Source organism: Oncorhynchus tshawytscha, linkage group LG31 (assembly GCF_018296145.1).
Source record: "Oncorhynchus tshawytscha isolate Ot180627B linkage group LG31, Otsh_v2.0, whole genome shotgun sequence".
Lineage (NCBI taxonomy): Eukaryota > Metazoa > Chordata > Actinopteri > Salmoniformes > Salmonidae > Oncorhynchus > Oncorhynchus tshawytscha.
The window spans coordinates 16,956,205-16,981,411 of record NC_056459.1 but is presented as its reverse complement, the minus strand read 5'-3'; the positions used below and the strand labels follow the sequence as shown (position 1 = coordinate 16,981,411).

Sequence of the window (25,207 nt, the reverse complement as noted above, 5' to 3'; positions counted from 1 at the left end):
TAATTGCTTTGCCCCCTTTTTTGCAGTATTAATTTAGTGCCTTGTTACAAACGGGACGCATGTTTTGAAATATTTTTTATTCTGTACAGGCTTCCTTCTTTTCACTCGGTCAACTAGATTAGTACTAGTTGACTCCTTGCTGTCCCCAGTCCACCTGACCGTGCTGCTGCTCCAGTTTCAACTGTTCTGCCTTATTATTATATGACCATGCTGGTCATTTATGAACATTTGAACATCTTGGCCATGTTCTGTTATAATCTCCACCCGGCACAGCCAGAAGAGGACTGGCCACCCCACATAGCCTGGTTCCTCTCTAGGTTTCTTCCTAGGTTTTGGCCTTTCTAGGGAGTTTTTCCTAGCCACCGTGCTTCTACACCTGCATTGCTTGCTGTTTGGGGTTTTAGGCTGGGTTTCTGTACAGCACTTTGAGATATCAGCTGATGTACGAAGGGCTATATAAATAAATTTGATTTGAAATTTGATTTAGTATTGTGAAGAAACTACAATTTTGTTGATCCATCCTCAGTATTCTCTTATTACAGCCATTAAACTCTGTAACTGTTTTAAAGTCACCATTGGTGTAACGATCGATGTTGAAATGAGGTGAGGACCAAAGCGCAGCGTGGTATGTGTTGATGATGATATTTATTTAAACTCAGAACACTAAACACAATAACAAAGAGAAATAAATGAAACTGAAACAGTTCTGTAAGGTGATAAAACACACTAGACAGAAAATAAACACCCACGAAACATAAGTGGGAAAAGGCTACCTAAGTATGATTCTCAATCAGAGACAACTAACGACACCTGCCTCTGATGGAGAACCATACCAGGCCAAACGCAAAAACACAACATAGAAAACGGAACAAAGACAACCCACCAAACTCACGCCCCGACCATACTAAAACAATGACAAAACAAAGAAACTAAGGTCAGAACGTGACAATTGGCCTCAAAGTGAAATCCCTGAGCAGTTTCCCTCCTTTCTGGCAACTGAGTCAGGAATAATGCTTGTATCTTTGTAGTAACTGAGTACATTGATACATCATCCAAAGTGTAATTAGTAACTTCACTATGCTCAAAGGGATATACAGTTGAAGTCAGAAGTTTCCATACACCTTAGCCAAATACATTTAAACTCAGTTTTTCACAATTCCTGACATTTATTCCTAGTAAAAATTCCCTGTCTTACGTCAGTTAGGATCACCACTTTTTTTAAGAATGTGAAATGTCATAATAATAGTAGAGAGAATGATTTATTTCAGCTTTTATTTCTTTCATCACATTCCCACTGGGTCAGAAGTTTACATACACTCAATTAGTATTTGATAGCATTGCTTTTAAATTGTTTAACTTGGGTCAAACGTTCCGGGTAGCCTTCCACAAGTTTCCCACAATAAGTTGGGTGAATTTTGGCCCATTCCTCCTGACAGAGCTGGTGTAACTGAGTCAGGTTGGTAGGCCTCCTTGCTCGCACACACTTTTTCAGTTCTGCCCACAAATTTTCTATGGGATTGAGGTCAGGGCTTGGTGATGGCCACTCCAATACCTTGACCTTGTTGTCCTTAAGGCATTTTGCCACAACTTTGGAAGTATGCTTGGGATCATTGTCCATTTTGAAGACCCATTTGTGACCAAGCTTTAACTTCCTGACTGATGTCTTGAGATGTTGCTTCAATATATCTAAATAATTTTCCTACCTCATGATGCCATCTATTTTGTGAAGTGCACCAGTCCCTCCTGCAGCAAAGCATCCCCACAACATGATGCTGCCACCCTGTGCTTCACGGTTGGGATGGTGTTCTTCTGCTTGCAAGCCTCCCCATTTTTCCTCCAAACATAACGATGGTCATTATGGCCAAACAGTTATATTTTTGTTTCATCAGACCAGAGGACATTTCTCCACAAAAAGTACGATCTTTGTCCCCGTGTGCAGTTGCAAACTGTAGTCTGGCTTTTTTTGTGGTGGTTTTGGAGCAGTGTCTTCTTCCTTGCTGAGTGGCCTTTCCGTTATGTCAACATAGAACTTGTTTTACTGTGGATATAGATACTTTTGTACCTGTTTCCTCCAGCACAAGGTCCTTTGCTGTTGTTCTGAGATTGATTTGCACTTTTCACACCAAAATACGTTCATCTCTAGGGGACAGAACGCGTCTCCTTCCTGAGTGGTATGACAGCTGCGTGGTCCCGTGGTGTTTATACTTGCGTACTATTGTTTGTACAGATGAAAGTGGTACCTTCAGGCGTTTGTAAATTGCTCCCAAGGATGAACCAGACTTGCGGAGGTCTACAATTTTTTTTCTGAGGTCTTGGCTTATTTGTTTTGATTTTCCCATGATGTCAATCAAAGAAGCACTGAGTTTGAAGGTAGGCCTTGAAAAACATCCACAGATACACCTCCAATTGACTCAAATGATGTCAATTAGCCTATCAGAAGCTTCTAAAGCCATTACATAATTTTCTGGAATTGTCCAAGCTCTTTAAAGGCACAGTCAACTTAGTGTATGTAAACTTCTGACCCACTGGAATTGTGATACAGTGAATGATAAGTGAAATAATATTTTTGTAAACAATTGCTGGAAAAATGACTTGTGTCATGCGCAAAGTAGATGTCCTAAGAGAACTTGCCAAAACTATAGTTTGTTACCAAGAAATTTGTGGAGTGTTTTCATGACTCCAACCTAAGTGTATGTAAACTTCCCACTTCAACGGTATATGTTTTACCCATCTACCAATAGGAGCCCTTCTTTCCGAGACATTGGAAAACCTCCCTGGTCTTTGTGGTTGAATCTGTGTTTGAAATTCCCTGCTTGAAAGAGGGACCTTACAGATAATTGTATGTGTGGGGTAAAGAGATGAGCTTGTCATTCTAAAATCATGTTAAAGACTATTATTACACACAGAGCGAGTCCATGCAACTTATTATGTGACTTGTTAAGCTGTTTTTTACTCCTGAATTATTTTAGGCTTGCTATAAGAAAGGGGTTGAATACTGAATATTGACTCCAGTCAACTTTGACTTTTTAATTAATTTACAAACATTTCGAAAAATATAATTCCACTTTGACATTATGGGGTATTGTGTGTAGCCCAGTGACAAAAAAAATCTAAATTGAATCAATTTTACATTTAGGCTGTAACACAACAAAATGTGGCAAAAGTCAAGGGGTCTGAATCCTTTCTGAACACACTGTACATATTGTAAATTACAATTTACAGTCACCTTTCAAAACCAAGTCACCTTTCAAAATTAATGACTCACTCAACTCTTTTATGGAAAAAATAGTAATGGTTTCAAGGGTAACTCTGTCGATTATGTATTTCAGAAGGCCTTCATGTTTTTTGGGAAGTATGTGCATCGTGTTTATGTGCATCGTGTTTATGTGCATCGTGTTTATGTGCATCGTGTTTATGTGCATCGTGTTTATGTGCATCGTGTTTATGTGCATCGTGTTTATGTGCATCGTGTTTATGTGCATCGTGTTTATGTGCATCGTGTTTATGTGCATCGTGTTTGACCACCAAAGAAAATCACATTATCATTCACCTGCACTAGTTCCTCTCATCCATCCATCTTTCTCCTGGGAGAGAGTCCTATCGTCCTTTCTCACCAGCCTGTTCTGTACTTCAGACACAGACAGGCACAGACACTATAGGATCAACCTTCTTGAAGGGTACAGTGTGTGGATGCTGAGGGATTTCTGTCAGAGATCAAGGTAAAATAAGTACTACTTTAATTTCAACAGACTTAGGAAAAGTTCTGCTGTTGCTGGAGTGCCAATCATCAGATACAGCCTTGTTGGATTTTATCCTGCAGAGTTTATCAACAACTCACACACACACACATGCACGCTTACATAAACACACACACACATTCACACACACACACACACACACACACACACACACACACACACACACACACACACACACACACACACACACACACACACACACACACACACACACACACACACACACGCCATATCATTAAAAGTGAAAAATGCGATCCACTTAAAAAGTTCAAAAGTGCAAGAGCAGAAAGCTGAAGGATTTAAAACCACTAAGACAGTGGTTCCAAACTTTTTATAGTCCCGTACCCCTTCAAACATTCAACCTCCAGCTGTGTACCCCCTCTAGCACCAGAGTCAGCGCACTCTCGAATGTTGTTTTTTGCCATCATTGTAAGCCTACTACTACACACACACACACACACACACACACACACACACACACTATATAATACATTTGTTAAACATAAGAAAGAGTGTGAGTTTTTGTCACAACCCGGCTCGTGGGAAGTGACAAAGAGCTCTTATAGGACCAGGGCACAAATAATAACAATCCATCATTTTGCTCTTTATTTAACCATCTTACATATAAAACCATATATAATTGCATACCCAACTCACTCAGGTGCATCGCTATATCACATTTGACATTGTCCGTAAGCTTGATGTCATTTGCGCACACAAAAAATCATACAATGATGGAAAGACCTGTGTGTTGTCCTTGTTAACGCAGACAGAGAAGAGCTCCAACTTCTTAATCATACCCTCAATTTTGTCCCTCACATTGAATATAGTTTAGGAGAATCCCTGTAATCTTAGATTCAGATCATTCAGGTGAGAAAAAACATCACTCAGATAGGCCAGTGTTGTGAGAATCTCGTCTTCATGCAAACTTTAAGCTCGTCTCTCAATTAAAAAAAAAAAACGTTTCAATTCTTTGCCCCTTGATAACCAGCGAACTTGTGTATGTTGTAAAAGCATTACATGGTTGCTGCCCATATCAATGTATAGTGCAGAAAATACACATTCAGGGACCTTGCTTTAACAAAGTTAACCATTTTCACTTTATTGTCCCAAACGTCTTTCAATCTGTCATGCATTCCCTTGGCAGCAAGAGCCTCTCGGCGGATGCTGCAGTGAACCCGAGTGGTGTTGGGAGCAACTGCTTGCACATGCATTACCACTCCACTATGTCTCCCTGTCATGGCTTTTGCACCATCAGTACAGATACCAACATGAGCAGCAGCTACGTTTGGCTACATACAAACCGTTAGTGGAATTCCCACAAGAGAGTAACGGTTAATGTGATTAGATGGTAATTATTTGACTAGGCTACTTGTATTTGACATTGTGTTGTTATTTCAATGAACACTAGATGGTTGAATTACATTTTTTGGCAGTGAAACGAGGCTACTCAGGCGAGACAAAAACCTCACCCAAATGTACCGCCCAGTTGGAAAATATAAATGGACTGCTTGAATTTTATTTGTATCTATTTTTTAATGTGAATGACATTTTTATTTGACGTACCCCCGATATCATTGCGCACCCCGGTTTGGGAATACCTACACTAGGGGAATAGGATAATGTGGACGTGTGTAGGTGTATGTGTGTTTAAATCCTCTAAAGGATGGATAGGATGGTGTGTGTAGCATGTGACCTCTGATCAAGACTAGGGGTCCCTCGATTCCTGTTATTCCAGGAAACTTCCCTAGTGGCGTGGTTTGGGATTAGAGATGTGGGATTGAGACAAACTAACCAACACTCTTTGGATATTCCCATCAGTAGTAACAGTGGTGTGTGTGTGTGCGAATGTGCGTGTGTATGTGTGTTTGTGTGAGAGAAAGACTCACACTCTTTGGACATGCCCACGGCAAAGCACTTCTGGAGCCGGCAGTACTGACAGCGGTTCCTGGTCACCTTGTTGATGATGCAGTTCTTGTCCCGGTGACACGTGTACACCATGTTCTTCTGGATGGATCTACGGAAAAAACCCTGAGGGAGAGAGTTAGAGAGAAAGAGAGAGAGATAGAGACAGAGAGAGAGAGATAGATAGAGAGAGAGTTAGAGAGAAATAGAGAGAGATAGAGAGAGATAGATAGATAGAGAAAGAGTTAGAGAGAAAGAGAGAGAGATAGAGACAGAGAGAAAGAGAGAGAGAGAGAGAGAGAGAGAGAGAGAGAGAGAGAGAGAAGAAAAGAGAGGGATCAGTCTATCTGGTAAAACATGGTTACACTGGATAAAAGGTTAAATACAATTAATAAATACAAATCTTCCTCGACTGCATTCAGCTCAGGATGTCATAGCAACAAGCATTTGTGGTGTCTGTGTGTGTGTGTGTGTGTGTGTGTGTGTGTGTGTGTGTGTGTGTGTGTGTGTGTGTGTCTGTGTGTGTGTGTGTGTCTGTCTGTGTGTCTGTGTGTCTGTGTGTGTCTGTGAGTCTGTGTGTGTGTGTCTGTGTGTCTGTGTGTGTGTGTGTGTGTCTGTGAGTTTGTGTGTGTGTGCCTGTGTGTCTGTGAGTCTGTGTGTGTGTGAGTAATCAGAGAAAAGGGGAAGCGTTGTAGAGGATGTTAAACATGGCGTGTTAAGTGATGTTGAATTGAGTGAATTGTGAATTGGTGTGACTTTCTAAGAACGCTTGTGTAACTGACTATAACAGAAGGAGAATGACCCCCCCTATGGTTTACGTCTACAGTATGTCCAAAAACAACTATGGTGTAACTGTCTTGTATCAGTTGCTTCAATAGAAGCATCATTTGCCTACCAACACTGTCAGAGCAGCGGGTGAGAGATGAGAGGAATTTGAGGGAAAACAGGAGGAATTCAAGTAGCTTCCTTAAAGATGTTTCAGTTGTTATTCATTTGTTGTGGCTCTGGGGTCCTTCTCAATGATCCTCCATCATCCAGGCTCTCAGGCGAGAGGGCCTCTGCCATTTGCCATAGGCTCCTGTGACAGATGGGACCTTGCGTTTTCATTAGGGGAGCAGAATGCATGATGGGTAACGGATTAGATGGCGTACGCACAGGGCTGAAACGGCTGATGCTGTAGTGTGTGTGTGTGTAGCAGCCCCATCTCGCTTTAGACTCAAACATCCGTCAACATACCAGTCCCGTCCCGCAGTGCCCACAACAACTAGCCAATCACGTCTGGGATTTCAACACCATGTGACCAGTCCAGGGACACCGCCCCTCGACTGGTATTATTCATTTTCTTAATAGAAGCCTTTATTCTTGCCTGATTTACATGTTTGTGTGTGTGTGTGTGTGTCTGTGAGTCTGAGTGTCTGTGTGTGCACGTGTGTGTCTTTATCCTAACTGATCTGAGCAGAGTACCTTCTTATACATTACCTCTCTGTGCTAATATATAGATAACACACACACGCACAAACAGAAACAACGTGCAATGTATTCAGGTTGGGTGCGGAACCCAAGGCTAATGTAGTAATAATTCATTCAATCCCATCCCTGTGACCATGCAGGGCAGGATAAAAGTCCTTGGAGCGGTGTGTGTGTGCATGCATTGGTGTGTGTGTGCGTGCATATGTGTGCGTGTGCCTCAGAGTCTTTGTGAAGTGATTTCTCAGCAGCAGAAGCAGCAGCAGCAGTCAACAGATGCTGTGACTTCATCTCTGTGTTCCTCAAGGGAAGCACTATCACACACACACACACCCCGATGCACCCAGACTTAATCATCACATCTGCTCTCTCTCTCCTCCTCCTCTCCCTCTCCACCTACCTTATTCTCTCTATCTATCTCTCTACTTACCTTATTCTCTCTCTCTCGCTCTCTACTTGCCTTATTCTCTCTCTCCCTCTCTCTCTCTACCTACCTGATTCTTTATATCTCTCTCTTTCTACATACCTGATTCTCTCTCTCGCTCTCTACTTGCCTTATTCTCTCTCTCCCTCTCTCCCTCTACCTACCTGATTCTTGATATCTCTCTCTTTCTACATACCTGATTCTCTCTCTCTCTCTCTCTCTCTCTCTCTCTCTCTCTCTCTACCTACCTGATTCTTTATCTCTCTCTCACTACATACCTGATTCTCTCTCTCTCTCTACCTACAGTACCTCTCTCTCTCTTTATCTCTCTCGGACTACCTGATTCCCTCTCTCTCTCTACCTGATTCCCTCTCCCTACCTAACTGATTCTCTCTCTTTCTACCTACCTGATTCTCTCTCTCTCTCTACTTGCCTTATTCTCTCTCTCTCTCTCTACCTGATTCTTTATCACTCTCTCTCTACATACCTGATTCTCTCTCTTTCTCTCTACCTACAGTACCTGATTCCCTCGCTCTTTATCTCTCTCAACCTACCTGATTCTCTCTCTACCTGATTCCCTCTCCCTACCTATCTGATTCTCTCTCTTTCTACCTACATGATTCTCTCTCTTTCTCTCTACCGACAGTACCTGATTCTCTCTCTCTTTATCTCTCTCGACCTACCTGATTCTGTCTCTCCACCTGATTCCCTCTCCCTACCTAACTGATTCTCTCTCTTTCTACCTACCTGATTCTCTCTCTCTCTCTACTTGCCTTATTCTCTCTCTCTCTCTCTCTCTCTCTCTCTCTCTCTCTCTACCTGATTCTTTATCTCTCTCTCTACATACCTGATTCTCTCTCTTTCTCTCTACCTACAGTACCTGATTCTCTCGCTCTTTATCTCTCTCAACCTACCTGATTATCTCTCTCTCTCTCTCTTTATCTCTCTCGACCTACCTGATTCTCTCTCTCTACCTGATTCCCTCTCCCTACCTATCTGATTCTCTCTCTTTCTACCTACCTGATTCTCTCTTTCTCTCTACCTACAGTACATGATTCTCTCTCTCTTTATCTCTCTCTACCTACCTTATTGTCTCTCTCTCTGCCGACCTTATTGTCTCTCTCTCTACCTACCTTATTGTCTCTCTCTCTACCTACCTTATTGTCTCTCTCTCTACCTACCTTATTGTCTCTCTCTCTACCTACCTTATTGTCTCTCTCTACCTACCTTATTGTCTCTCTCTCTACCTACCTTACTCTCTCTCTCTAATTAGATTATTATCTCTCTCTCTCTCTCTCTCTACCTACCTTATTGTCTCTCTCTCTACCTACCTTACTCTCTCTAATTACATTATTATCTCTCTCTCTCTCTACCTACCTTATTGTCTCTCTCTCTACCTACCTTATTGTCTCTCTCTTTACCTACCTTATTGTCTCTCTCTCTACCTACCTTATTGTCTCTCTCTACCTACCTTATTGTCTCTCTCTACCTACCTTATTGTCTCTCTCTCTACCTACCTTACTCTCTCTCTCTAATTAGATTATTATCTCTCTCTCTCTCTCTACCTACCTTATTGTCTCTCTCTCTACCTACCTTACTCTCTCTCTCTCTCTCTACCTACCTTATTGTCTCTCTACCTACCTTACTCTCTCTCTCTCTAATTACATTATTATCTCTCTCTCTCTCTACCTACCTTATTGTCTCTCTCTCTACCTACCTTACTCTCTCTCTCTCTAATTACATTATTATCTCTCTCTCTCTCTACCTACCTTATTGTCTCTCTCTCTACCTACCTTATTGTCTCTCTCTCTCTCTAATTACATTATTATCTCTCTCTCTCTCTACCTACCTTATTGTCTCTCTCTAACTCTCTTTCTACCTACCTGATTCTCGCTTTATTGGCATGGGAAATATATGTTTAATTCCCAAAGCAAGTGAAATAGATAAAAAAACAAAAGTGAAATAAACAATATAAGATGAACAGTAAACATTACACTCAGCAAAGTTCCAAATGAATAGAGACATTTCAAATGTCATATTATGGCTATATATAGTGTTGTACCGATGTGTAAATAGTTAAAGCACAAAAGGGAAAATAAATAAATATAAATATGGGTTGTATTTACAATGGTGTTTGTTCATCACTGGTTGCCCTTTTCTTGTGGCAACAGGTCACAAAACTTGCTGCTGTGATGTAACACTGTGGTGTTTCACCCAACAGATATTGGAGTTTATGAAAATTGTATTTGTTTTACAATTCTTTGTGGGTCTGTGTAATCTGTGTAAGCTCAATTTTCACCTCATTTTGTGGGCAGTATGCACATAGCCTGTCTTCTCTTGGGAGCCAGATCTGTGTACGGCGGCCTCTCTCAATAGCAATGCTCACTGAGTCTCTACATAGTCAAAGCTTTCCTTCATTTTGGGTCAGTCACAGTGGTCAGGTATTCTGCCACTGTGTACTCTCTGTTTAGGGCCAAATAGCATTCTATTTTTTTGTAATTTTGAGTAATTCTCTTTTTGTTTTCTCATGATTAGGTTGGGTCTAATTGTGTTGCTGTCCTGGGGCTCTGTGGGGTCTGTTTGTGTTTGTGAACAGAGCCCCAGGACCAGCTTGCTTAGGGGACTCTTCAGATTCATCTGAAGGTGATGGCTTTGTTATGGAAGGTTTGGGAATTACTTCCTTTTAGGTGGTTGTATAAATTAACGTTTCTTTTCTGGATTTTGATAATTAGGGATATTGGCCTAATTCTGCTGTGCATGCATTATTTGGTGCTTTACGATGTACACGGAGGATAACTTTTGCAGAATTATGCATGTAGAGTCTCAATTTGGTGTTTTCCAATTTTGTGAATTATTGGTTGGTGAGCGGACCCCAGACCTCACAACCGTAAAGGGCAATGGGTTCCTAATTAGTATGTCGAATTGTATGTTCCTTTTGATGGTGTAGAAGGCCCTTCTTGCCTGGTCTCTCAGATCGTTCACAGCTTTGTGGAAGTTACCTGTGGCGCTGATTTTTAGGCCGAGGTATATATTTTTTTATTTTGTGCGCTCCAGGGCAACAGTGTTTAGTTGGAATTTGTATTTGTGGTCCTGGCAACTGGACCTTTCTTTCAACATCATTATTTTTGTCTTAATGGCCCAGGTCTGACAGAATCTCTGCAGAAGACCTAGGTGCTGCTGTAGGACCACCTTGGTTTGGGGACAGAAGCACCAGATCCTCAGCAAACAGTAGACATTTGACTTCAGATTCTAGTAGAATGAGGCCGGTGCGGCACTGTTCTAGTCACATCGGCAATTTGCTGATATACGGTGTATTCGGAAAGTATTCATATTTCCACATTTTGTTACGTTACAGCCTTATTCTAAACTTTATTTTTTTTAATCCCCCATCAAAAACTGAAATATGAGTATTCAGACCATTTACTCAGTACTTTGTTGAAGCACCTTTGGCAGTGATTACAGCCTTGAGTCTTCTTGGGTATGATGCTACACGCTTGGCAAACCTGTATTTGGGCAGTTTCTCCCATTCCTCTCTGTAGATCCTCTCAAGCTCTGTCAGGTTGGATGGGGAGCGCCGCTGCACAGCTTTTTTCAGGTCTCTTCAGAGACGTTAGATCGGGTTCAAGTCCAGGCTCTGGCTGGGCAACTCAAGGACATTGAAAGACTTGTCCCGAAGCCACTCCTGCGTTGTCTTGGCTGTGTGCTTAGGGTCGTTGTCCAGTTGGAAGGTGAACCTTGACCCCAGTCAGAGTTCCTGGGCGCTTTGGATCAAGAAGCTCTCTGTACTTTGCTCCGTTCATGTTTCCCTTGATCCTGACTAGCCTCCCAGTCCCTGCCGCAGAAAAACATCCCCACAGCATGATGCTGCCACCACGCTTCACCGTAGGGATGGTGCCAGGTTTCCTCCAGATGTGATTCTTGGCATTCATGCCAAAGAGTTCATCCTGGTTTCATCAGTGTTTCAAGTAAGTAGGTGCCTTTTGGCAAACTCCAGAAGTGGCTTCCATCTGACCACTCTACCATAGAGGCTTGATTGGTGGAGAGCTGAAGAGATAGTTATCCTTCTGTAAGGTTCTCCCATCTTCACAGAGGAATTCTGGAGCTCTCTCATGGTCACCTCCCTGACCAATGCCCTTCTCCCCTGATTGCTCAGTTTGGCTCTAGGAAGAGTCTTGGTGATTCCATACTTCTTCCATTTAAGAATGATGGAGTCCACTGTGTTCTTGGGGACCTTCAATGCTGCAGACATTTTTTGCTACCCGTCCTCAAATATGTGCATAGACACATCCTATCTCTGAGCTCTACGGACAATTCCTTTGATCTCGTGGCTTGGTTTTTGCTCTGACATGCACTGTCAACGGTGGGTGTTTTTAACTTACCACAGGTGGACTCCAATCAAGTTGTAGAAACATCTCAAGGATGATCAATGGAAACAGGATGTACCTGAGCTCAATTTCAAGTCTCATAACAAAGGGTCTGAATGCTTATGTAAATAAGGTATTTCTGTTTTTTATTTTTAACACATTTGCTAACATGTCTACAAAACTGTTTTCACTTTGTCATATTGGGGTATTGTGTGTAGATTGATAAGGAGAAAATATATTAAATGTTTTTTTAGAATAAGGCTGTAACGTAACGGAATGTGGAAAAAGTCAAGGTGTCTGAATACTTTCCAAATGCACTATATATGTTGAAGAGGATGGGGCTCAAGCTGCATCCCTGTCTCACCCCACGCCCCCGTGGAAGGAAATGCGACCTGTTTCAGGAAACTAGGCGTATGTCACGACTTCACAGGAGAGACATTTTTTTATTTTTTTATTTAACCTTTATTTAACCAGGAAGGGCTCATCGAGATTAAAATCTATTTTTCAAGAGCGCCCTGGCCAAGATAGGCAGCACCAAGTCATTACAAAACAATTACAGACAGACAACATGAAAAACTACAAGTAATCTAGTAAAAACCATTGAATTCACAAGAGTATAAAACAGCAAATTAAAAACATTGACAGGTCTGGGAATCAGCCTCAAAATCCTTCACCAGTGATTTAAAAACACCAATCGGGACAAGTTCTTCCAGTTTAAAAGTATTTTGTAAGGTGTTCCAAGACGAGAGTACATAAAAGCCCTTTAACCAAATTCAGTTCGGACATTTGGAACAGTTAGCAGGATAAAGTCCAGCGAATGAAGAGAGTACCCACCACATTTCTGAACAATAAAAATGCACAAATAAAAAGGTAGTAAACCCAAAATGGCTTTGTAAATAAAAGTATACCAGTGACAGAGCCTACGAGTGACTAGAGAAGGCCAGCCAACCCTGTTATACAAAGTGCAGTGGTGCGTAAGGGTTTTGCAATTTAAAATAAATCTCAAAGTGCCATGGTAAAGAGTGTCAATTGATCTCAAACACTGAGTGGAAGCATTCATATATAAAATATCCCCGTAGTCTAGTAAAGGCATAAATGTAGCTGATACTAGCCTCCTTCTGGCTTCAAAAGAAAAACAGGCCTTATTCCTCAAATAAAATCCCAATTTCAGCATAATTGTTTTTGTAAGTTGTTGAATATGCAATTTAAAAGAGAGGCCGTCATCAAATAAAATTCCAAGATATTTATATGAGGTTACAACCTCCATCTCCTTGCCCTGACAGGTAGTAATAGGTTGAAGGTTCAGAGGTCTATTTCTTGCTTTAGGAAACACCATTAGTTTAGGTTTGTCAGTATTAAGGATAAGCTTCAATTGACACAAGGTATGTTGAACAGTATAAAAAGCAGTTTGCATGTTCTGGAAAGCTTTTGTAAGAGACGAGGCACAACAGTAAATAACAGTATCATCAGCATAAAAATTAAGTTGTGCATTTTTTGATTTTTTTTGTCTAAATCTTTTATATAAATAGTGAATAAGAGAGGGTCAAGTATAGAGCCTCAGGGCACACCATTCAAGACAGACAATTTAACAGACATGAGCCCATCAAATTGAGTGCACTGAGTTCTATCAGACAGATAGTTAGCAAACCATGCAACTGCATGCTCTGAAAAACCTACACTCGACAATCTCTGCCTTAGTACAGCATGATCAACTGTATCAAAAGCCTTAGAGAGATCAATAAAAAGTGAGACAGTGCTGTTTTTTGTCAATTGTCACGAATCCCGCCGAAGATGGTGCCTCTTCCTGTTCGGGCGGCGCTCAGCGGTCGTTGTCGCCGGCCTACTAGCTGCCACCGATCCCCTTTTCTGTTTCATTTAGTTGTGTCTGATTTGTTGCACCTGTTTCGTGTTTAGGTTTGGTTGTGGGCTATTTAAACCCAGTAGGCCCGCCGGCTTTTGTGTGGGCTTGTTTTTCTGTTTGTCGTGTTTGATTATTCTTGTGGTTTCTTTTTCCGATCAGTTTCGTCCTGTTTGTTTGGACTGGGACTTTACGTGCCCTTGTGTGTGTGGCGTGACCGTCTCTCTGGTTTTTTGGAATATTAAAGATCCACATCTTTTGCACTACCCTGCTCTCTGCGCCTGACTCCTGCACTCACTACTTATTGAAGCCGTGACATCAATGGCTTCAGTGATATCATTTAAAACCTTCATGGCTGCTGTAATTGTGCTATGCTTCTTGCTGAAGCCCGATTGGTACTTTGATAAAATAGAGTTAGTAAAAAAAAAAACTCTGTTAAACTGTTCACTTACAAGGGTTTCAAGTTTTTTCACCAGGAGTGACAGTTTTGAGATTTGCCTATAATCATTTAAAAGAGTTGGATCTCCCCCTTTTAAAAGTGGTAGGCCAAATGCTGATTTCCAGATCTTTGGAATTTCATTACATTCCAGGGTTAGACTGAACAGAAATGTACAGTGGGGCAAAAAAGTATTTAGCCAGCCACCAATTGTGCAAGTTCTCCCACTTAAAAAGATGAGAGAGGCCTGTAATTTTCATCATAGGTACACTTCAACTATGACAGACAAAATGAGAAAAAAAATCCAGAAAATCACATTGTAGGATTTTTAATGAATTTATTTGCAAAAATTCCAAAACCAGATCTTGATTTAAAATCAGAGGGGGTTGGAGACATTGCATATCAGGGCCAGGGTTAGGTTGCATGTTACCTGATATCAACAAAGGCACCTCTGTTTAATAACCTAGCACAGCTTCTCTTTTTTAAGAGACCTACTGCAAGTGAGTTTCCAGACAATACAATACAAAACAGTCATTTAAAACCCTTAGACTTTGGTAGTGACACAAATTCGTACTGTTCACATCATGCCACAAATACATCGGCACTTGGACGAGTGGACCGAGTGAAAAAGAGCGAGTTCCTGCAGACAAAATGTCCAATGGACGGGAGAGCACATTGTCAAATGTACTCACCCAGCGACAATGTTCGTTTTCTCCAGAGTTCAGTAAAGTCAGTGCACAAAGCAATACCACGAAAACTGTCATTTTCTCTGACAAAAAACTGAATTAGAGGCCAACGAAGGTAAGGGGAGAGATAGACAGCGTGTATGTATGAGTCTGAATGTGAGTGTTTGCGTGTGTGAGTAGATTGGGTGTTGAGGTCGATAGAGAGAACGTTGAGATTGTTGAGCTGCCACTGACAGCCAGGCGAAGAGCAAAAAAAAAATTGTTTGCACTACACAACAACGAAGTTAAGCAACCATAAATAAATAGGTTATTAGTAGGTTAAACGTTCTTTGAACTTTTTTTTTTTTAAATGTTAGTAAATTGCGTTTTTCGTCAGAAATGCCTTCTGGAACATTTTAACTTTCATGTGCTTTAATAACAAATTTGTATACCATCTGCAAATACGAATAAAGTTGTTAAATTACGAGCCTAGTTGGTTTAGTCACAGAAAAAGACAGGAACCTTCCGGCTAGCCATGATTGGCTGAGAGAATGAAGGAGCTGGACATGCCGAGAGATGAGTTTCAGATTGGTCTGTGGTGTAGAATCTTGTGTCTATAAAATTAGCTGCTCGTTATGCTTAGATAATCCTTTCTACTGCAGTTTTCTTGAAAGATATAACGCCATGAAGAACTGCAAATATCTTGCTAATGCGTCACTGATGTCATCAAAGCACAACGTTTGTTTGTTGTTGTTGAACGCTGTCGAACGCTGAAACTGAAACCTGTTGAACGTCGAAACCTGAACTGAAGACCTCGGTTTAAAAGCTGACAGTGTTTTTATATACTTTTATTTTACTTTGAATCCTGCGGCTCTGTTGGGTTAAATTGGTGTGAGTGCTGCTATCTGTCCCGGGATCCTGCCAGATTTCATATAGGGGGAGAGACGCGAAAGTCCAGCTAGCCTAGCTGGCTCGGCGGTCTCAAACGGAGGCCGCTATTGAACGTTTCCAGTGTTGCAGGAGCTGTGTTTACTTTGCTTTGTTCCGGGACAATGTGGACCACTCTGACTTTCAATGCAGCAACTGCTTGCTTGCGGAGGACTATAGGATCGAAGTAGCTACTCTTATCAAGCAAGTAGCAAACCTACATAAGCTACTGGGGAACCCACGCCCACCTACTTTTTATTTTTCTTCCACCCCAGTAGCCGGATGCCGCTCTGGTCTGGTGGAAGTTTCGCCGCCATGTCGGCTCTCCACAGCTGACTGGCCCATCCCTGAATGGGTCTCCCCCTTCCCTGCAGAACGGAGCTGATCTAGACCCAACCAATCAGCCATGGAGGTACGTCACTCGCCGTAGAGGTCGAAGAAGGCGTCCTCTGGCAACGGGGGATGTTGAGCCCGGAACTGACACAGACCAGAAACAGCTTTGGCACCCTGGTTCCAGAGGTTCCAGTGCCTTCGTCCGTGGTGGCTTCCCAATCAAAATCGGATCCGGAGGTATCTGTGTCTTCGTCCTCGGCTCTGTCTCCCTCTCCGGTGGCTTCTACCTCGGGTTCAGATCCTCTGAGCTCCCAGCCTCACCAGACCGTGAGGCTGCCTGAGAGACCCGGCCCATTCAACATCACCATCACCATCACCACCACTGAGGTGGTGTGCAATAGTAGGAAGACCACTTTATGCAGCTCACTCTGGGGCAGCAGGTAGCCTAGTGGTTAGAGTGTTGGACTTGTAACCTGAAAGATCGAATCCCCAAGCTGACGAGGTAAAAATCTGTCGTTCTGCCACCAGAGCAAGGCAGTTAACCCACTGTTCCTAGGCCATCATTGAAAATAAGAATGTATTCTTAACTGACTTGCCTAGTTAAATAAAGGTAAAATGAAAAACTCTGCACTATCAGCACCAATGTAAATAACATGAGTAAGTCTACCTCTGATAAGCTTCCCAGTAAAGCATTAAAAACAATCAGGCAAACCAGAAAAGTGCTAAAAATAGGCCATATTAACATATGGAGCCTAAGAAACAAGGTCCATGAAGTCAATAACTTGCTTGTAACAGATGACATTCAACTCACTTAGATAATACCTTTGTTGATACAGTGGTAACAATAAATGGTTATAACATCTACTGAAAAGACAGAAATGCCAACGAAGGCGGTTCTGCGGTCTATATTCAGAACCACATTCCTATAAAGCTTAGAGACGATCTCAAGTTAAATGCTGTTGAAGTAATATGGCTACAGGTTCATCTGCCTCACCTAAAGCCCATTCTTATAAAAAACTGCTATAAACCACCAGTCAGTATCTGGACAATATGTGTGAAATGATTGATGCTTAAAATGCTTAATGTATGTGACTTCAACAGAGAAGTATACGATAGCCATTAAATATTGACTAGCTATCATCAAGCTGCCCACTCAGGAAAAAAATTCAAACTGTAACCAGTGCTTGCAACCTGGATCAGGTTGTCAGTCAACCTACCAGGGTTGACTGACAGCACAGGAAATAAATCATCAACATGTATTTTACTAACGTAGCAGATATTTGTTTTAAAGCAGTATCCAAATCCATAGGATGTAGTGATCACAATATAATAGCTCGATCTAGGAAAACCAAAGTTACAAAGGCTGGGCCTATTATAGTGTGTAAGAGGTCATACAAGAAGTTTTGTACTGATTCATATGTTGATGATGTAAATAATATTTGCTGGTCTGTGGTGTGTAATGAGGAGCAACCAGACGCTGCACTTGACACATTTATGAAACTACTTATTCCACTTACTAATAAGCACACACCCATTAAGAAAATTACTGTAAAAACTGTTAAATCCCCTTGGATTGATGAGGAATTGAACAATTGTATGGTTGAGAGGGATGAAGCAAAAGATATGACAATTAAGTCTGGCAGCCCAACTGATTGGTAAGCGTACTGAAAATTAAGAAATCATGTGACTAAACTAAAGAAAAAGAAACTACACTATGAAACAAAGATACATTATACAAAGAATGATAGTAAAAAGCTTTGGGGCACCTTAAAGTTTGGGGAAAAAAAGCCAACTCGGCTCCTTCATTTATTAAATCAGATGGCTGATTCAACAAAAAACCCACTGATATTGCAAACTACTTTAATGACTTCTTCATTGGCAAGATAAGCAAACTTAGGGAAGACATGCCAGCAACAAACGCTGACACTACACATCCAAGTTTATCGGACCAAATTATGAAAGACAAGAATTGTACTTTTGAATTAAGTAAAGTCAGTGTGGAAGAGGTGAAAAACATATTGTTGTCTATCAACAATGACAAGTCACCAGGGTCTTACAATCTAGATGGAAAATTACTGAGGATAATAGCAGACGATATTGCCACTCCTATTTGCCACATTTTCAATTTAAGCCTACTACAGAGTGTGTGCCCTCAGGCCTGGAGGGAAGATAATGTCATTCCGCTACCCAAGAATAGTAAAGCCCCCTTTACTGGGTCAAATAGTCGACCAATCAGCCTGTTACCAACCCTTAGTAAACTTCTGCAAAAAATTGTGTTTGACCAGATACAATGCTATTTTACAATAAACAAATTGACAACAGAATTTCAGCATTCTTATAGGGAAGGACACTCAACAAGCACAGCACTTACACAAATGACTGATGATTGGCTGAGAGAAATTGATGATAAAATTATTGCGGGGGCTGTCTTAGACTTCAGTGCAGCTTTAGACATTATCGATCATTGTCTGCTTCTGGAAAAACATATGTGTTATGACTTTACACCTCCTGCTATAATGTGGATAAAGAGTTACTTGTCTAACAGAACACAGAGGGTGTTCTTTAACGGAAGCCTCTCAAATATAATCCAGTTAGAATCAGGAACTGCCCAGGGTAGCTGTTTAAGCCACTTGCTTTTTTAACATTTTTACTAATGACATGCCACTGACTGAGTAAAGCCAGAGTTTCTATGTATGTGGATGACTCAACACTACACACGTCAGCTACTACAGCGACTGAAATGACTGCAACACTCAACAAAGAGCTGCAGTTAGTGTCAGAGTGGGTGGCAAGGAATAAGTTAGCCCTAAATATTTCTAAAACACATAAATACCTTGTCTATCACTGATATCATTATTGATATTCTTCTTGTCTCTGCTTTAATATTTCTAAAAATTCAAGACAATAAATACACAAATGTGTCTTTTAACCGCACACTTCTTTGTGTACATAGATTTTATAATGTTGTATGTTTTTAACCCGACACCGCTTTCCATCAATTTGTATAGCAGACCCTCATGCCAATAAAAAAAAGCATGAGAAGACTTTGCCTTTGTTTTGGTTTGGTTTGTTTGTTGGTCAATTAGGGTGTGCAGGGTGAATATGTGGTCTTGTACAGTAATTTGGTAAAAAGCCAATTTGACATTTACTCACTACATTGTTTTCACTCAGGAAATGTACGAGTCTGCTGTTAATGATAATGCAGAGGATTTTGTTGACACATCCCACAGTACCAACCTGATTCAGCCTCTCTCTCTCTACCTACCTACATGATATGATATGATATGATATGATTTTATCTCTCTCTCTCTCTCTCTCTCTCTCTCTCTCTCTCTCTCTCTCTCTCTCTCTCTCTCTCTCTCTCTCTCTCTCTCTCTCTCTCTCTAGTGGGTTAAATCTCTCTCTCTCTCTCTCTCTCTCTCTCTCTCTCTCTCTCTCTCTCTCTCTCTCTCTCTCTCTCTCTCTCTCTCTCTCTCTCTCTCTCTCTCTCTCTCTCTCTCTCTCTCTCTCTCTCTCTCTCTCTCTCTCTCTCTCTCTCTCTCTCTCTCTCTCTCTCTCTCTCTCTCTCTCTCTCTCTCTCTCTCTCTCTCTCTCTCTCTCTCTCTCTCTCTCTCTCTCCTCAATAGGTAATGTAGTTCTGTTGTGACTGTGTTGTAATTTGGTTTATTCTGATTGATTGGATGTTCTGGTCCTGAGGCTTCAGTGGGTTAGTGTACTCAGCCCTGGGACCAGCTGGCTGAAGGGACTCTTTCCCTTGCTCAGGTCTTGTCATTGCAGGGCGTGGTAATGATATGAGATGGGGTCTATGTATTTTAGATGTATTTTAGATTTCCAAAACTTAATTTTTTTCTCTTTCTCTCTCTCTCTCTCTCTCTCTCTCTCTCTCTCTCTCTCTTATCCTCTCACTCAATTCAATTAAATTGAATTTGCTTTATTGGCATGACGTAACAATGTACATATTGCAAAGCTTACTTTGGATAAGAATCTAAATTGTCAATGGGACAACAGTAACAACAATAACCAAGGGTCAAAATAACCATACATTGAACAATAACAATAAGCATACAGTAGAGGACATGTGCAGGTTGATTGGTCTGTCAGACACTGTCTCTCCCTTATTATCTCTCTCTCTCTCCCTGATTCTCTCTCTCTACCTTATTCTCTCTCTCTCACTCTCTCTACCTGATTCTCTCTCTCTCTCTCTCTCTACCTGATTCTCTCTCTCTACCTGATTCTCTCTCTCTACCTGATTCTCTCTCTCTACCTGATTCTCTCTCTCTACCTGATTCTCTCTCTCTACCTGATTCTCTCTCTCTACCTGGTTCTCTCTCTACCTGATTCTCTCTCTCCTGTGACAGTGGTGTCCATGTGATATTTCCCATATGATGCTTGTCGACTCTGTTTGAAGCTCATAACAAGATATCACAGCACACCCTTAAGCAGGGCATTTTACCAGCAGGTGTTTACGTGATCGCCAGCAGGTGGTGTTTGCCTGATCGCCAGCAGGTGGTGTTTGCCTGATCGCCAGCAGGTGGTGTTTGCCTGATCGCCAGCAGGTGGTGTTTGACTGATCCAGCCAGCAGGTGGTGTTTGCCTGATCGCCAGCAGGTGGTGTTTGCCTGATCGCCAGCAGGTGGTGTTTGCCTGATCGCCAGCAGGTGGTGTTTGCCTGATCCAGCCAGCAGGTGGTGTTTGCCTGATCGCCAGCAGGTGGTGTTTGACTGATCGCCAGCAGGTGGTGTTTGACTGATCGCCAGCAGGTGGTGTTTGACTGATCGCCAGCAGGTGGTGTTTGACTGATCGCCAGCAGGTGGTGTTTGACTGATCGCCAGCAGGTGGTGTTTGCCTGATCGCCAGCAGGTGGTGTTTGCCTGATCGCCAGCAGGTGGTGTTTGCCTGATCGCCAGCAGGTGGTGTTTGACTGATCGCCAGCAGGTGGTGTTTGACTGATCGCCAGCAGGTGGTGTTTGACTGATCGCCAGCAGGTGGTGTTTGCCTGATCGCCAGCAGGTGGTGTTTGCCTGAGGTCGCCAGCAGGTGGTGTTTGACTGATCGCCAGCAGGTGGTGTTTGACTGATCGCCAGCAGGTGGTGTTTGACTGATCGCCAGCAGGGTGGTGTTTGACTGATCGCCAGCAGGTGGTGTTTGACTGATCGCCAGCAGGTGGTGTTTGACTGGTGTTTGCCTGATCGCCAGCAGGTGGTGTTTGCCTGATCGCCAGCAGGTGGTGTTTGCCTGATCGCCAGCAGGTGGTGTTTGCCTGATCGCCAGCCAGGGTGGTGTTTGCCTGATCCTGCCAGCAGGTGGTGTTTGCCTGATCGCCAGCAGGTGGTGTTTGCCTGATCGCCAGCAGGTGGTGTTTGCCTGATCGCCAGCAGGTGGTGTTTGCCTGATCGCCAGCAGGTGGTGTTTGCCTGATCGCCAGCAGGTGGTGTTTGACTGATCGCCAGCAGGTGGTGTTTGACTGATCGCCAGCAGGTGGTGTTTGACTGATCGCCAGCAGGTGGTGTTTGACTGATCGCCAGCAGGTGGTGTTTGACTGATGTTTGACGCCAGCAGGTGGTGTTTGACTGATCGCCAGCAGGTGGTGTTTGACTGATCGCCAGCAGGTGGTGTTTGACTGATCGCCAGCAGGTGGTGTTTGCCTGATCGCCAGCAGGTGGTGTTTGCCTGATCGCCAGCAGGTGGTGTTTGACTGATCGCCAGCAGGTGGTGTTGGTGACTGATCGCCAGCAGGTGGTGTTTGACTGATCGCCAGCAGGTGGTGTTTGACTGATCGCCAGCAGGTGGTGTTTGACTGATCGCCAGCAGGTGGTGTTTGACTGATCGCCAGCAGGTGGTGTTTGACTGATCGCCAGCAGGTGGTGTTTGACTGATCGCCAGCAGGTGGTGTTTGACTGATCGCCAGCAGGTGGTGTTTGACTGATCGCCAGCAGGTGGTGTTTGACTGATCGCCAGCAGGTGGTGTTTGCCTGATCGCCAGCAGGTGGTGTTTGACTGATCGCCAGCAGGTGGTGTTTGACTGATCGCCAGCAGGTGGTGTTTGACTGATCGCCAGCAGGTGGTGTTTGCCTGATCGCCAGCAGGTGGTGTTTGACTGATCGCCAGCAGGTGGTGTTTGCCTGATCGCCAGCAGGTGGTGTTTGCCTGATCGCCAGCAGGTGTTTGCCTGATCGCCAGAAGGTGTGTACCTGATCGCCAGAAGGTGTGTACCTGATCATCAGCAGGTGACAATAAACCAAAAATTACTGACACCGAGAGAGGGAGGAGAGAAATGTGAGTATATACTGTATTTCTCACCTCTTAATATTGAGTTCATGGCACCACTTTAGTATTGTTTTGATGCACCCACAGAGTGGAGAGTGCCACTTGCAGTGAATAGGACAACATCAAGTAGCCTAGGCCAAGTGCTGGAAAGTTTTTGTAGGACATTAGCCTGATAGCCATGTAGGCTAATTGATTCATCTATTTAGAAACAGTATAATATTTTGAGTTTGCAATCTAGCTGTGTTTTGAGTTCCCACTCCCTCGGGTAGTGAATAATATTCATTATCTCCAGAAAGTATTCACAACCCTTGACGTTTTCCACATTTTGATGTGTTACAAAGTGGGATTAAAACAAAATTGAATGAAAAATAAAACATTTTATATCGCGATATGAAAAGTGTCAATTTATTTCCGGCGCCGACAGAGATGGTCGCCTCGCTTCGCATTCCTAGGAAACTATGCAGTATTTTGTTTTTTAAGTGTTATTTTTTACATTGGTACCCCAGGTAATCTTAGGTTTCATTACATACACTCGGGAGGAACTACTGAATATAAGAGCAACGTCAACTCACCATCATTACGACCAGGAATATGACTCTCCCGAAGCGGATCCTGTGTTTTGCCTTCCACCCAGGACAATGGATCGGATCCCAGCCGGCGACCCTAAACAACGACGCCGTAAAAGGGGCAAACGAGGCGGTCTTCTGGTCAGGCTCCGGAGACGGGCACATCGCGCACCACTCCCTACCATACTACTCGCCAATGTCCAAGGGTAGCAAGGGTAGCATTCCAGAGAGACATCAGAGACTGGAACGTTCTTTGCTTCACGGAAACATGGCTCACCCGAGAGATGCTAACGGAGTGGGTGCAGCAGACAGAAACAAGCATCTTTCTGGTAAGAAGAGGGGCGGGGGGGTATGCCTTATGATTAACGAGACGTGGTGTGATCATAACAACATACAGGAACTCAAGTCCTTCTGTTCACCTGACTTAGAATTCCTCACAATCAAATGTCGACCGCATTATCTACCAAGGGAATTCTCTTCCATTATAATATATTCTCCCCCAAGCAGACTCCATGTAAACTGGAAACCACATATCCTGAGGCTGCATTCATTATAGCTGGGGATTTTAACAAGGCTAATCTGAAAACAAGACTCCCTAAATTCTATCAGCATATCGATTGCGCAACCAGGGCTGGTAAAACCCTGGATCATTGTTATTCTAACTTCCGCGATGCATATAAGGCCTGCTTGCTTCAAGAGGGCCACCAGAGGGCCACCATTGTTCTTGTTCCCAAGAAAGCTAAGGTAACTGATCTAAATGACTACCGCCCCGTAGCACTCACTTCCGTCATCATGAACATGAAGTGCTTTGAGAGACTAGTCAAGGACCATATCACCTCCACCCTACCTGACACCCTAGACCCACTCCAATTTGCTTACCGCCCCAATAGGTCCACAGACGACGAAATCACAACCACACTGCACACTGCCCTAACCCATCTGGACAAGAGGAAAACCTATGTGAGAATGCTGTTCATCGACTACAGCTCAGCATTTAACGCCATAGTACCCTCCAAACTCGTCATCAAGCTCGAGACCCTGGGTCTCGACCCCGCCCTGTGCAACTGGGTACTGGACATCCTGATGGGCCGCCCCCAGGTGGTGAGGTTAGGTAACAACATCTCCACCACGCTGATCCTCAACACTGGGGCCCCACAAGGGTACGTTCTGACCCCTCTCCTGTACTCCCTGTTCACCCACGACTGCGTGGCCATGCACGCCTCCAACTCAATCATCAAGTTTGCAGACAACACTACAGTGGTAGGCTTGATTACCAACAACAACGAGTCGGCCTACAGGGAGGAGGTGAGGGCCCTCGGAGTGTGTTGTCAGGAAAAGAACCTAACAAAACTAAGGAGATGATTGGGGACTTCAGGAAACAGCAGAGGGAGCACCCCCCTATCCACATCTACGGGACAGTAGTGGAGAGGGTAGTAAGTTTTAAGTTCCTTGGCGTACACATCACGGACAAACTGAATTGGTCCACCCACACAGACAGCGTTGTGAAGAAGGCGCAGCAGCGCCTCTTCAACCTCAGGAGGCTGAAGAAATTCGGCTTGTCACCAAAAAACACAGATGCACAAACTCCTGGCTGTACAGTTGCACAACTCGCCCACAGCATCCTGGCAGAACTCCTGCCCTCACAGGACACCTACACCACCCGATGTCACAGGAAGGCCATAAAGATCATCAAGGACAACAACCACCCGAGCCACTGCCTGTTCAGCCCGCTATCATCCAGAAGGCGAGGTCAGTACAGGTGCATCAAAGCAGGGACCGAGAGACTGAAAAACAGCTTCTATCTCAAGGCCATCAGACTGTTAAACAGCCACCACTAACATTGAGTGACTACTGCCAACATACTGACTCAACTCCAGCCACTTTAATAATGGAATTTGATGTAAAAATGTTTCACTAGCCACTTTAAACAATGCCACTTAATATAATGTTTACATACCCTACATTACACATCTCACATGTATATGTATATACTGTACTCTATATCATCTACTGCATCTTTATGTAATACATGTATCACTAGCCACTTTATCACTAGCCACTTTAAACTAAGCCTTGCCATCTTTATGTTTAAACTAAGCATACCCTACATTACTCATCTCATATGTATATACTGTACTCGATACCATCTACTGCATCTTGCCTATGCCGTTCTGTTCCATCACTCATTCATATATCTTTATGTACATATTCTTTATCCCTTTACACTTGTGTGTATA

The 25,207-nt window shown here is 43.0% G+C and overlaps 1 protein-coding gene across 1 annotated transcript in view; it reads right to left on the bottom strand.

The window, feature by feature from the left end:
• Positions 1 to 25,207, bottom strand: part of LOC112234836 (retinoic acid receptor alpha-A) — a 126,058-nt gene that overhangs the window by 61,942 nt on the left and 38,909 nt on the right. The window contains exon 3 of the mRNA XM_042310045.1: positions 5,648 to 5,789. Within this exon, the coding sequence (XP_042165979.1) occupies positions 5,648 to 5,789 (142 nt within the window). The remainder of the gene's footprint in view (positions 1 to 5,647; positions 5,790 to 25,207) is intronic.